This window comes from Ursus arctos, unplaced genomic scaffold (assembly GCF_023065955.2).
Source record: "Ursus arctos isolate Adak ecotype North America unplaced genomic scaffold, UrsArc2.0 scaffold_19, whole genome shotgun sequence".
Taxonomy (NCBI): domain Eukaryota; kingdom Metazoa; phylum Chordata; class Mammalia; order Carnivora; family Ursidae; genus Ursus; species Ursus arctos.
In genome coordinates, this window is record NW_026622863.1 from 45,912,309 (window position 1) to 45,926,544 (window position 14,236).

Sequence of the window (14,236 nt, forward strand, 5' to 3'; positions counted from 1 at the left end):
CATCCATGGGATCCGCGCCTTCCCGGCACCTACTCCCTTTTGGGGCAACAGAACCCCTACGTGTGGTCCAGTTGGAGCTGACGGATCCTTGAGCTCCAGAGGTGGCCAGGGGCCAGGCTCCCTTCCCCCTAGCTTCAGAGATGGCTCTGAGAGTTGGCATAAGACCCAACCAGAACCAACAAAACGTGCTCTGGGACTTCTGTTGAACTGGGGGTCAGAGGGGGGTGGGGATAGAATGGTGCTCTCTTCCACTTGGGACTCGAGGGGCTGAGTGAGGGGATGAAAATCTGGAGCCCTCGTGGCTCCCTTGCCACTCCCAATGAAGGAACCTCCAGGGAAGCGAGGGCATGGGATGGAGAGGGGTGGATGCCTGACCACATGGTCTGAACCACAGGCCTAAAGACCGATTTCTTTACCACTCTGGTAAAGAGGTGCTAAGCTGGGTTTTCAGGCCCTACAACAGGGAGAGTCCTGACTGCCAGGAACCCACTCTCTAGCCCCTCTCCTCTGCTCCCCACCTGGCTCTCACCTGCAGATCAAGGACAACAGTCCCACCTGTCTCCCCCCACTGCACCCAGGGGACCCCTCGGATGCCCATGCCAACTCCAGAGGGTCCTCCCCCTCTCCCAGTCGCCTGATTCGACTGCCTTGATCTTGAGACCTCCCCTCTGGGGTTTGGCAGGCACCTGAGTGCAGGCGTGACAGTCGCGGTGTTCCTCGCAGAGCGGGCAGAGGGCGGGTACCAGCACCAGCAGCGACCCGCCAGCCCCGTCGTCCCCGCAGTGGGCCCCGCTCTGGCGCAGGAGGCAGGTGGCGCTGGTCAGGCACCAGCCGCAGCCCTGGTCCGCCAGGCAGCCCAGGCAGGAGGAGTAGGAGAGGCAGGCTGAAGAGCGGTAGGGCTCCAGGAAGAAGAAGGAGATCTCCTAGGGGAAAGGCTCACGTGAGGGGCAGGGGTCCACATGCCAAGTCCCAGGGCAGGGGTTGAGGTTGGGGGTAGGGGTCAGGCTTTGGCGCTAAAGACTTCAGTGTTTGGAGACAAGGTTGAGAACTCAAGCCTGTGGGAAATCAGCATTTAGGAGGAGCAGAACAAAGGGGACTGGGGTTCGAGAGCATCGAGAGAAGAGAAAGCCAAGTGCAGAGGGCAGAAGTCAGGGCCAGGGGGATCAGAGATGTGGGCAGGGGGTCAGAATGTGAGATCAGGGCAGAATCTGGGGGTCAGAGGTTGGCGTCCAGAGGGCTCAAGGCGACACCCAGAGTTCAAGAGTCGGGGGGGGGCAGGGAGGTCAGGTCAAGAGAGTTAGAATTTGTGGTCTGGGGTTCGGAAAGCTCGGGGGATCTGAGGCCAGGGCCTGGGTACTCACGCTGCCGCCTGGCACGCCAGTCCGGTCCCACAGCAGAGTAAGTTCGCTGTGCCCAGGGCCCGCCGAGCCATTGAGCTGGCCCCGGATCTCCACCGCGTACTTGTGGCCCCGGCCAGGCAGTGGGAAGAGGCGAGCAGACCCTGGGCGCTGTAGCCGCCTCGTCTCCTTCTCCTGCTGAGCCACCCAGCGCCCCACCTCCTCCTGGGTACGGGTGAGGGACAGACAGGGGCCTCAGAATGTTCCAGCCACCCCCACCCCTGAAACCTCCAAGAGCCCCAAACCCACCTAGCACTCACCTCCGTCCTGGGAAGAGGAAGAGGGCCTCTGAGTTCCTTAGACCCAAAGAACCTCTGAGAACCCTCAATCCCCCCACCACCACCTCGCTCCTCAGGGGGAGTTTAACTTGGTAACTCAGACCTTCCCCCACCTTCTTCAAAATCCCCCCAATTCCATTCATAACTGAAAACCCCAGGGCCCTCCCTCCACTAAGGATATATCCCATGCCTCTGATTTCCCCCCAGTCCTCCCCCGCACCATACACCCCAGCCCCCTTATTTATAACAGCACCCTGAATGTTCAGGCATCCTCACCATGTTCTCCGTGTCAGGGCCCCGGGCCATCCGGGCAAGGACATGTAGACGTTGGGCCCGGGCCCACACAGCTACATCCTCAGCCCCTGCCCCTCCGGGCCCTCCGGGCAGCAGTGGGTGGATGAAGCCACGGTAGACCAGGGACACGTCAGTCTCTGGGCTGGGCGTCAGAGTGATGGTCGTACTGCGAACGATCAACACCTAAGCCAGCCGGGAAGGAGGGTACGCGTGAGCGCCTCTGCCTCTCCGCGTGGCCTCACGGTAGCCACACCCCTCAGGCAAACATCAGAGCCAGAAAAGATCAGGCACCCCAGCCTCCTTCCCTCTTTCATCAGGCGAGGGACCGAGGCCAGGGGCACTCTGAGTTGGGACTCCGACTCAGATCAGGCGAGGGACCGAGGCCAGGGGCACTCTGAGTTGGGACTCCGACTCAGACAATAGACAGCCGGGACCCGGCCCCCGCTCATCACCTCTCTCACGAAACTCCAGGACCCCAGAGCTTTCGGGAGCTTCTTCCCCAACATCCCAACTTTGCACTTTCCACCAAAGCCCTTAAGAGTCCACACTTTTTTTAAAGTCCCTGAACTACAGGATTTAGAGAATTTCCAAGTTAATGAACACGTCCCTGTGCCAGCAGGAGGTCACACCCCAGCTCTATGGGGACAGAGCTCCTTTGCATGTAACGTGTTCTTGGTTATATAATAAACCAGTACACAAGTTAAAAAAAAAAAAAAGAGAGAGAGAGTCCAGATCCAACATTCAAAGTGACAGACACACTTACATGATTTATTAGCATGCGTTTTGTAACTGCAAAAGAATGGAATAACCCAAGTATTCATCAACAGGAGACTACTTAGCACTACAGCCCTAGAATCTAAATGGAATATTACAGAACTGTAAAAAAAAAAAAAAAAAAATTGAGGGTGTTTCCTAAGTGCTAAGAAGCTTGCCAGGATATGTTAAAAAATAAAAGTGGCAGTGTAGTGTGACTAGAATATTACTTTTTGTGCAAGAAAAAAAAAATAACTAAATGTCACATTTACATGCATCTGAATAGGCAGACCTGCAAGGATATACAGGAAATCCAAACGGATCTTCGGGGAAGAGTCAGGGTGGTGTCGAGTTGGGGGGATGCTGGGGACAGCTTCCCACACTGAGAGGGTGCGGAGCAGGACAGATAGGAGAAACTCTTCACTCAACAACTTTTTACATTATTGTGATTTTTGAACCATACAACTATGTTATCTATTTTAAAAATCAATAAGGAGGGGCGCCCGGGTGGCTCAGTCGGTTAAGCATCTGACTCGTGATTTCAGCTCAGGTCCTGAGCTCAGAGTCTGAGATCAAGCCCCATGCTGGGCTCCACACTGGCTGTGGAGCCTGCTTAAGATTCTCTCTCTCCTTCTGCCCCTCCCCGCTCTTGCTCTCTCTCTTAAAAAAAAAAAAAAAAAAAAAAAATCAGTAAGGAGCCGCTACGGAAAACAGTTTGGTAATTCCTCAATAAGCTAATACTGAATCACTATATGACCCAGCAATTCCGCTCCTACATATGTACCCAAAAGAGCTGAAAATAGGTGTTCATTGCAATATATACAAATTTCAAATCATTATCTTATATACTTGAAACTAACATAATATTGTATGTCAATGATACCTCAATTGGAAAAAAATAAAGGAAAATATTTTCTACAAGAAAATAGATATTCAAACAATGGCTTATACAAGAATGTTCATGGCAGGACTATTCACGATAGCCAATAAGTATAAACACCCTGCATGTCCATCAACTGATGAACGGATGTGGCATGGCCATACAATATAATATTACTCATCCATAAAAAGGAACGAGGTTCTAAGGCATGCTACAACGTGGATGGACCTTGAAAACATTACTCTACGTGAAAGAGCCACACACAACAGACACCATACGTGATTCCATTTGTATGACATATCCAGAGATGGCAAATCCAGAGTTAGCAGATTGCCAAGCACTAACCACTAAAAGGTTAGTGGTTGCCAGGGGCCAGGGGGAGAAGGGGAGCAGAGAGGGATTACTTAATGGGTCTGGAGCTTCTTTCTGGGGTAACGAGAATGTTCTGGAAGCAGGTGGTGATAGTGGCACAATACTGTGAACGTGCTTCATATCACTGATGGTAAATTTTACATGATGTGTGTTTTGGCACAATCCTTAAAAAAATCTTTTGAGGTCAATAAGGAAAAGCAGACCCTTGAATGTAAAGGCTTATCAGGGCAGCCACAAGAGTGGTACAGAACCATTTGAAAAGTGAAAACCCTAGGACCACACACCAGGCCCCATCCCCTGGCTCCCCACCTTGTCAGGCTGGGAGGCATTGGGCGGCTGCTGGAAAGTGAGCAGGTGCAGGCCAGGCAGGAAGCTCTGGGTGACACAGGCCTCCAGGGATGTGACAAACACAGGCGCAGGCCCCCACCAGCCCACGGTGCCCGAGATCTGCTCCCCTCGGCAGCGGGCCTGCTCTGTGAGGACAGGAGAGGGGGGGGATAGAGGTCAGTGCGGGGTGCTGCGCCGCCCCCTCCCACACTGCCCCTGCACACTCACCAGGCCGGGGGAGGCAGCTCTCATTATGCACACACCAGCCCAGGGCGCCGGGCCCCCGGGGAGGAGCTGTGGAGCTGCTGAAGGCCAGGCAGGCCTGGCAGTCGCCCAGAAGGCGTCCCAGGCCCAGGCAGCTGGCAGCTGGACACTGCAGGGAGGGGAGGGGACAGGGGTTACTGTCCACAGGGGCTTAACGGACCTGGCAAGTGCTGTAGATTCAGGAGTCTTGGGGTAGAAAGCGTCAGGAAGTTGGAGAAAGGAACTGAAAGCCAGCCGGAACAAGGAAGATCAAGAGGACAGGAGCTGGGGGGTGTGGGGACAGGGCTGTAAGTTCAAAAGGATTGGGAGGGGTCAGAGGTTCAGGGGTCGACGGGTCAGGAGTGCCGATCTTAGGTGTGAAAACAAGTCTCCCAAGTGGTTTCGACAGAGGGAGACACCGAGGGTTGGGTCTCCGTGCTGGGAGACAGAGGGCGAGGACGGTCACTCACGGCCCCAGGGGGAGTCCCAGGAGGTGGTGCAGCCTGGCAGGCCCCCTGACACCAACTGCACTCGGGGTCTCGCGAGCAGACGCTGTGGTCCGTGTACATGGAGCAGTAGTCTAAGTGGTACTGCAGAGAGATGGGGGAGGGGGGCTCCTCAGACCTGGAGTCTGCTCCCCCATGCCAGCTCCCGTTGATGATCCCGGGGGCCTCAACTGCTCGACACCTCCAGGACCCCATCCACTCTGCCCTCAGCCCCAGGGACCTCCAGTCCTCCCCCCTTGGACCTGGGGACCAACCGCTCTCCTCTCGTATCCCTAGGGAGCCCCAGCCCTTCTCCCCGGGACCCACCCCACCTTGCTCCCACCTCCCTGGGTACCACGCTGCCTCCTCCCCAGCCACCCTCTCCCTATCACCCCAGTGCTCACGTCCGGAGCAGGCGCCTGGAACACAAAGGGAGGCACCTTGTAAGCCATCAAGTCCCCACGGGGCCGGCCACTGTACCCCCCAGCCACCAACAGGACGCTGCCACCAAGCACAGCCGCCACATGTGAGTATCGGCCACTGGGAGGCGCTGCTCGGCCTAGGAGAATACAGACCCACGCCCCCAACCCAAGGACATGAGACTCGTGCCAATCTCCCCTCCCACGCTCAGGGCTCCCTTGCCCAGAGGACTACGCTGACTCTCCCGACTCTCCCACGCCTCGGTCCAGCCTCTGACTTCCTGCCTTAACTGAACGCGCCCCCCCACCACTGCCCGAACCACCTCTAAAAGACAGAGCACGGTCCTCAGGGTCAGAAAAACCTGGCTTTGATTCCTAGGTACCACTTCCTTGGGTTCAAGCCACGGGTCTGACTAGCCGTGTGGCCTTGGGCAAGAGACTCGACTTCTCTGAATCTTGGTTCCCTTCTCTATAAATAGACCATCTTTCTGCCCTCGGGGAGCCATGAGGCAGGCCCCCTGGCTCTCACCTGGTTTTGTCTATCTGGCCCCAGCCTCCCTTCTGGGGACAGCCTCTGATTTTCCTCTGGAAAACCCCCCTCTCCCACTACAGTCCCTAGGCTCAAGCTCAGCTAACCCTGCCTTTGGCAGCCACGGGGCATAGCCCAGGCCCATCAGGTCAGTGACTCGTTCAGGAATAGGACCTGATTCCTATGACTCTTGGGAAAGAGGCATGCGCTTCCTCCCTCTGGGCATTTTAAAGGGGCAGGACATAAGCGCAGGGCTGCTGGTGACCGTTTGCAAAAGACAAACCTGCCCTGGACTGAAGTGAACCTTAATGCGAACCGGCTGATGCCATCATGTCAGTGCCCGGACCCAGGCCAGCCTGAAGCCAGTTGTCACTAAAGTGAGCCAAGAACTCGGTTTTGCTCAAGCTGGTTGGGTTGGATCCTGTCACTCAGAACCAAGAGTCCTGACTGATGGGTAAGTGGTCAGTGACTGGTGACCCCTCGCCCTCTCACCGACCTGTACTCTGTAAGCACGTGGGACTTGGCCTGGGGACTCACAAACTACGGAGGAACAGTCCTCCAGAAACCTCACACTCTGGCCTAAAGGAGAAACAGGGACGGGCAGAAGAGCCCTGGATTCGAGGCCTTGAATGCCAGGCCAAGGCTTTATTCCTGATGGTCAAACAGGATTCCATGGGGAACCCTTCACCCTGCCTACCCATTAAATGTCAATGTCCCTTCCTTATGCCTGTTCTCTGTCCTCGCTCTTCTGTTCAGTAGGGTACGGAGAAGAGATGGGCCTCCTGGAAGTTCACAGCCCCCTGAAATGATATGCCCAGTTTGTGTGTACAAGTGTGATTGGGAGCAGTGGGCCTGTGGCTTCCTTTTAATTCTCCAAGCAGTCTGATTTAGTAAGTTTGAAAGGGTTCTCCATACCCCCTTCCAGGCAACCCCTTGGGCCCTGGGGCAGGGTTCTGACACTATCAGAAAGTCCACATACTGAGCCCTTGGCTAGGCGGTCTTCATTCTTCGCACCATCTCAATTGACTCTCACAACAGCCCGGCGGTTCAAGTGTTACTATCATCCCCGTTTTACAGACAGGCAGGTTGAGGCACAGAGAGATTAAATGATATTTTTGTACAGATGGTTGCTTGGGGCCGGCCCTCCTGGTTCTGCCACTTGCCAACTCTATGACCTTGAAAAGGTCGCATGTAGGCGGTTCCCTGACGCATCTGGAAACTGGCAAAATCTGGACTGGAGTCTAGACCAGTGCTGCTGGACCGGCCTCCCGTCTCCATGGCAACAGGGGCCGCCCTGCCTCCAGCACAGGCTTGCCTCCGAGGCCAGCTCCAACAGGACATCTATCTGGCTCACCCTACAAGGACCAAGGTGGCTCCTGCCCAAAGCCCAGATTTACTGTCAGGGAAGTGCGACTCTCAGGAGCACCTCAGGAGAAGAGAGGGGCCACTCACCCTCAGGGGTTCCTGGGGGGGCAAGTTCGGCCCCTGACACCCACTGATGGCAGCCGAGGTGGTAGAAGAAGAGGCCATCTTCATAGCACTTTTCCTCCTGGTAATGGGTGTGCACGTTGCCCCCTGGGAAAGGAGGAAAGGGGCAAGGCTGGCAAGCCTGGTGGAGGTGGGGCTACCCAGGCAGGGAGCCTCAGCTCAGTGTGGGCGTGGGGCCCTGGCAGGCGGGATCAGGGAGCCTCCTCACCATAGACCACCATGTAGTTGCCCAGGACACTGGCTGTATGGAAGGCTCTCTCCCGTGGGCCCTGAAGCCCATCCCGGCCCTTCAGGGTGGTCCACACACGCCGATCCACGTGGAAGAGCTCAGTGGAGTTCACCCGCACAGAGAACCTATCAGGAGGGGCAGAGGAGGGGCTCAGGGCAGGAAGGGCTTCTCTTCCTCCTCTGGGCTCGCAAGAGTTGTCTGATCAGTCAGGGTGAGACCGGCGTGATGGGGTTTATCCCCCACCTGCCTCCCGGTGGGCAGGACCCAGGCCCGGCTCATCCCTGGGTTCTGTGCATCATCTAGCCAGGGCTGGCCCCACCAAACAGGGTGTGGCTGAGTGCATGGATGGGCAGGTGTGCGTGGGAAGTAAGTGGTCAAGAGAGCGAGAAAAGGGTTAGAGTCAGTGAGTGGATGAGCAAATAAGAGAACGAATGAACTAGTGAATGACCTAAGGAAGGTGGGCCCGGATGACTGCAGAAGTCCATCAGAGGGCGAAGCCCACTAAAGACTGAAGGCCCAGGGGCCTGGGCCAGGCTTGGCCCTGCAGGGCAGGTCACTCACCGGGCAGTGGAGGGCCGGTGTCCACCGTGAACCAGCAGGGTGCGTGAGGGCGCGTGAAACACCATGGAGTGGCCAGTGGCAGCAGGGGGCCGCCCGCCTGCTGGAATCACCTGCTCCCAGTAGCCCCTGCTGCTGCCGTCGAGGCGGAAACGGAAGAGGCCAGAGGAGAAGAGGTCGTGCTGGGTACGGCCGCCAGACACATAGAGCCAGACGTCGTCCACCAGAGCAGCCGCATGACCTGCCAGGCCTGGTGGCCCCGAAGAACCCGAGGCAGGTGGTGCGAGGAGCTCCCAGTGGCCCCCGCCCAGCGGGCTGAAGGCCCAAACGTCACTGGTGAGGGAGCCATCAGCCAGCTCACCACCCATGAGCACCAGGAAGCCCGCCCAAGCCACAGCCACGTGGGAGTGCCGGGCAGCCTGTGGATAAGAGACCGGGAGACAGGATGGTGACACAGAGTGACAAGAAAGCCAGCCAGACAGAGAGAGTTGCAGAGACAGAGACACAGAGAAAGACAGATACACGAAGAGAGAAAGGAAGACAGACCCAGCAAGACAGACAGAGGCGAATAAAAACAAATTTAAAAAAAAAAAAAAAAAAAAAGGCGGAGGAGGCAGGGTGGCAGGGATAGGAGAGATGGCAGAGAAAAGCAGAGGGAGAGACAGACAGACAGCCCAGAGGAGAGATACAGAGACCAAGAGAGAGCAGAAGACCAACAGGCAGACAAAAACGGAGAGAGAAACCAAGAGGAAGAGACGAGAGGTCCACAGAAGGATAAGATGCAAAAAGGGAGACACAGGAAGAAAAAAGAAAGTCAGAGGCAGAAAAGAAGCATCTGGAGGAGGTGGGCCCGTATCAAGCGGCAGGGGTGGGGGCATATGGGGTGATGGGGGTCGCTCCGGGGGGGCCCTGGCTGGGTCTGCCAGAGTGGACAGGTGCCTCCGAGTGGGGCAGGGGGTCGTACCGGGGCAGGACTCAGGTCCCAGCGCTCCCAGGTGTTGGCAGAGAAGTTGTACAGGACTAGGTCCCCCAGGGCACTGTTGAGGTCCTGGCCTGTGGAGGGGCAGACAGGCTCAACCCCTGGCCACAGGCTGCCAGGCCACCCGACCCCAGAAGCGCACCCCATCGGCTCACCTCCAAAAACGGCCAGCAGCCCTGGCGGGGACAGGAAGGCACCAGCCGCCCCGATCCGGGCTGAGAAGGCGGGGTCCCCGGCACTCACGTTGTGCCACCAGCCGGCGCCCTGGTTCTCCCACAGGTGCAGGTCACAAGCACGTCCCAGGAAGCCAGGCTCACAGCGGCAGGGTCCCAGGGGCTGGAGGGGGACGGGCACACAAAGGCAGGGATGGAGAGAGAAAAAAAGGAGAGATGGGGGAGGAGAGGCAAAGCCAGAATGAAACACGCGGGACAGAAAGGGAGAAGGAAAAAGACGGACCCAGAAAGGAGCGATAGAGTAAGAGCCAAGAAGGAGACAGGCCAACAGATGAAGGAAGAAAGGGACACAGAGACACAACCAGAGGGAGGCAGAGAGGCAGAAAAAAGCAAACAGACCAACAAAAAAAGGGAATGGGAAAGACAGAAGGCCCCAGAGAGGAAAATCAGGACAGACAGCAAGAGAGGTCGGAGAAGGGCAGTGGTGAGGGCAAGGTCAGCCTGGGCTGGAAGACCTCAGTCTGGGGAGGTGAAGGCAGGAGGGCTCAAGACGTGATCCAGTTTGGAAGCTGGATGTGCACGGCTGAGGCCCAAGGTCAGAGGTCAGCAGTCAGAAGTCAGGGCTGAGGCCCAAGGCCAGACAAACTGGCTGGGTGGGAGGATGGAGTCGCTGGCAAGGGGAAGGCAGGTGGGTTCACAGGCCAGAGGCAGGTCACAGGCAGGAGGGGAGTGCGCCCGGGCAGAGGAGGGGCCCCAGATGAAGGTGGGGTGGGCTGGAGGGCAGGTGGGGGCGGGATCTGGAGGAGAGGGGAGTACTGTGGGTGACTGCAGGGTCCGGGGAGGGGCAGGGGCAGGAGATGGAGCCGCAGGTGTGGTCACAGATCAGGGTCGCGGGGGGGGGGGGGCACCACGGCTGGGGACAGGCTCACCGAGGCGCAGGTGCCATGGCTGCCACAGTAGGCTGGACACTCCTGCAGGCTGCAGTCAGGGCCCCCCCAGCCGGGCTCGCAGGCGCACACCCCGGGGGCCCGGCACTGCCCGTGGCTGCCGCAGCCCCCCGGGCACAGGGAGAAGCGGAAGGAGGCATTGAAGCCCAGCAGGTTGTAGTTGGCGTCGCTGAAGAGATGCAGCAGCATCTGGGGGCACAAGACGGGCACCTGGGGACTCCGGGCACTCGGGGACTGCACTGGGAGGGTGGGCTGCTCCTGTTCCCACCCCACCCCGGGTGTCCCCACCCCCTTTCTTGGTCTCTCTCCACCCTTCTTTGGCCAAGTCTCTCCTGCTGTCTCTCTGCCCCTGCCCCTCTTTTGTCTCATCTGTATATCGACTCCCCCCTCCTCCAAACTCCTCCTAGACCTCCAGCCAGAGCCCCACAGTCCGGCCCCCCTACAGCCCAGCCCACCAACCTTGCCTGAGGAGGCCTCAATGGGGGGAGGCCGAGTGCTCCCACTCAGACTGGCAAGCAGGGGCCCTCGGGGAGAGTCCCCGTCATACACGAACAGGTAGTCGTAAGTGCATTCCGTGTCCAGGAAAAGGAAGTCCAGCAGGATCCGGTGCTGAGGGCTTGGGGCTGGGCAGTGAGAGCAGGGGGGCTGGGCTCAGATGTGGACCCTCTCCCCGCGCCTCGATGTACCCCACCCTACCAAGGCCTGCCAAGGTGATACTGGAGGCCCAAAGATGAGTCAGACCTGAGCCCTGCCTTCGAGGGGCCCCTGGTCTCACAGTCCAGGGAGGTCAGAGCTGTGACAGCAAGGACAGGGGCCAGAGAAGGAATTACAATGTCAGCCCTGGAAAGGACTCCTGAGACCAGGCTGAACACCTCCCACCATTCAGATGGGAAAGCTGAAGTGCCCCAGAAAGAACCCCACCCCGGGGGCGGGGGCGGGGGGCGGGGGGGGGGGTCTCACAGAGCTATTCCTGTGTTTTCCTGAGCCTCAGACACTAAGCCTGAGCACAGAAGCATACTCCTAGATGGAAAAGGGCCTCTAGGAGGGTCCCCTGTTCCAGGCTTACTTGAGCTCCAAGGGAAGAGGCCAGCTTCTTCCCCCTGGACCGGCAGAACCTTGAAGGACCACAGCTCCTCTCGCCCCACCCCCACCCCCCAGGTCCTGGCTCAGTTTACTGCAGTAGCTGAAGGCACAGACTCGGGCCAGACTGCCTGGCCTCACATCTTGGCGCTGCCGCTTACTAGCTATTAGCTGTGTGGCCCTGGGCAAGTCCCCTAACCTCTCTGGGTCTGTTTCTCCATCTGTAAAGTGGAGCTATCATAGTACTGAGGTCAATTCAAACCTCTTGGCCGCTCCTCCCATCGAGAGGTGAGGGCTGGTTCCTTGGCCCTTGCACCTGGGAAGACCCTCAGAAAGCCTAGCGGGACCAGTACAAACCAGCAGAGCAGACCTGCTGGCACTTGCACAGCTAAACCACAGAAGCCTCGCAGCTTTTACCTGGACATCACACAATGCTCCTTCTCAGAACACAGCTGTCCGGCTGTGAAAAGCCAAAGCCACATGGGGGGGGGGGGCATGTGTCGGCATCCCAGCTGACAGCCCCAGCTGAGCTCCCAGCTGACGGCCAGCAGCAACGCTGGCCCCATGAGGGAGCTTTCGAGGACCTCCCGCCCAGGTGAGTGTAGTCCCGGCTGACATCCAGCTGTGAGCACGGGAGAGGCCTGGCCTTCCGTAACCCTCACCCCACATCTGACACTAGGGGCTCAGGAAGCTAGCTCTGCTCTGGACCTGCTGGGGGACCCTGGGCTGGCCCCTTCCCACATGCCCCTCAGCACGCTCCTCTACACTAGAGGTGCTCACACACCACTCACTAGCCATGTGATCTTGGGCTGGTCCACGGGCTCTCTGAGCCTCAGCTTTCCTTGATGGAAAATGGAGATACTTCCCCACCCGCCAAGGCTGGTGGGAAGATTCACGATGGCGACTCTAACCTGGCGTCTGAAGTCTCCTCTTATCTCACGCCACCCTGCTGCCTGCAACTTCATCAGGAGCCGGGCCTTTGCACAAGCCTTTCCCTCTGTCTGGAGTACCTCCTCCCTTCGCACCAGCAAACCTCCCCACCTCCTCCAAGAAGCATTCCCTGATGCCCCCTGGCTACGTTAGGTGCCTATCTTGGGGGTTCTCACTTTCCATTATAACCTTCACTCCTCTGCACCAGGAGAGGAATGGGTGTGGGTCTGTCTCCACAGCCAAGGAGGCCCACAGGGCAGGCCTAACTCATCTTGGGGTCCTTCCCTGACACTAACCAGCACAGGGCCTGGCACAGAGCAAGGGCTCAGGAAATGCTGGATGAAGGAATGACCGAACGCAGAACTGCACAAAAGAAAGAATACTGAAGTTGGCAGCTCTCCCTCAGACTCTGACCAGAGCCCCTGAGAACATCACACAAACCCCAAACCACGGTCTGGGGAATGAAAAACCATTTCGCCAGACCAGGCTACCAGACCTCCCAGAATCTTGCCAGCTCAGTTCCCAGAATCACAGGTACATTTTCGTCAAGGGCATGCCGGAGGCCAGCTCGCCATCTGCTTTCCCCAAGTTCCTCCCTAAGTTCAAGGTCTCCTGATTCCACCCAACACGGGCCCAACCCCCGTGCCATCCTGAACAGAGATCCAACCCCAAAACTCCCTGCTTTTCACTTTCTGTTTAAAGGTTTATTTATTTACTTGAGAGAGAAAGAGAGAGAGAGAAAGAGAGAGCACCTGGGGGTGGGGAGAGTGCAGGGGGAGGGGCAGAGGGCGAGAGAAACCCAAGTAGACTCCACTCCGAGCTGAGCGAGGAGCCCGCCTCGGGGCTCGAGCTCACAGCCCTGAGAGCAGGACCCTAAGATCACAGCCTGAGCCGAAACCAAGAATCGGATGCTTAACCGACTGCGCCACCCAGGCTCCCCAACCCCCTTGCCTTTCAAAAGCAGAATGCCTCTTGTTCATGAGGATGTTCTGAGGACTGGCTACAATAAAGTGTAAATGCAGTACAAAAGGAAGTGGCTCAGCTGCTTATGTTTTAAAAGATGGGGGAACGTGTTGGTTCTCAAAGGTGATAGCCATTGAGAAGCATGGGAGATCAAGGGGGATCTGGAAGTCACCTGGACTCCTCCCTACCCCAACGTCCAGCCAGTTGGTCCCCAAATCTCGCTGGTGAAACTTCCCAAACACCTCTCAGTGCTCTCAGCCCCTCTCCACCTCCTCCTCTCCCGCAAGACGAGCACATCAAGTCCAGGCCACCCCCCACCAGGCCGGTGGCTCAAAATCCTGCTCACAATCCTTCTGTGGCTCCCCATGAATCTCAAGAGAAACACCCAACCTGCCCAGCAGGACATTCAAGGCCTGTCTTCCCCTGCTTGTGGTGCCCCCCACACCTCTCAGCCAGCAGTCTCATCAGACCAGAAAAACCTAGATATGGCTCCTGAGACACACCAGCCTCCCTTTTGTCTTCACAGAAGCTGTTCCTTTTTCTCACCCAACAAACTCCTACACATGCTTCAGAACCCTATTCCAGTGGCTTCTCCTCTGTGACCCCCAGTATTCTCTCATCCCCCTTGGCCCATCTACCCAACCCCTCTACCTCCTTCTGTCTCAAGCCCTGAGCATACTGTAGGATGAACGTCTGCACCAGCCTTACCATCCCCAACCAGGCTGGGGCTCTTTAAGGCCAGAGAACAATGTATACATTAAACACATTCCCATACTTCCCATTCTGTGCTCACCCATTCCCCCAGACAGGAACGGCCCCCAAGCTGGGGACAGACACACTCATCCCCAAGAAACATGCTTCATCCACACCCCATAAGACAGCCACAGAAACCTTAAAACATGAATCAGATCA

The 14,236-nt window shown here is 57.4% G+C and overlaps 1 protein-coding gene across 1 annotated transcript in view; it reads right to left on the bottom strand.

Annotated features, from left to right (window-relative positions):
- Window positions 1–14,236, bottom strand: part of MEGF8 (multiple EGF like domains 8) — a 37,862-nt gene that overhangs the window by 21,350 nt on the left and 2,276 nt on the right. The window contains exons 2-15 of the mRNA XM_026482212.4: window positions 10,811–10,974; window positions 10,334–10,540; window positions 9,387–9,567; window positions 9,217–9,305; window positions 8,256–8,671; window positions 7,674–7,819; window positions 7,430–7,552; window positions 5,434–5,588; window positions 5,015–5,134; window positions 4,530–4,674; window positions 4,284–4,447; window positions 1,952–2,152; window positions 1,362–1,562; window positions 687–923 (exon numbers count right to left, since the gene is read on the bottom strand). Of these exons, the coding sequence (XP_026337997.2) occupies window positions 687–923; window positions 1,362–1,562; window positions 1,952–2,152; window positions 4,284–4,447; window positions 4,530–4,674; window positions 5,015–5,134; window positions 5,434–5,588; window positions 7,430–7,552; window positions 7,674–7,819; window positions 8,256–8,671; window positions 9,217–9,305; window positions 9,387–9,567; window positions 10,334–10,540; window positions 10,811–10,974 (2,549 nt within the window). The remainder of the gene's footprint in view (window positions 1–686; window positions 924–1,361; window positions 1,563–1,951; window positions 2,153–4,283; window positions 4,448–4,529; window positions 4,675–5,014; window positions 5,135–5,433; window positions 5,589–7,429; window positions 7,553–7,673; window positions 7,820–8,255; window positions 8,672–9,216; window positions 9,306–9,386; window positions 9,568–10,333; window positions 10,541–10,810; window positions 10,975–14,236) is intronic.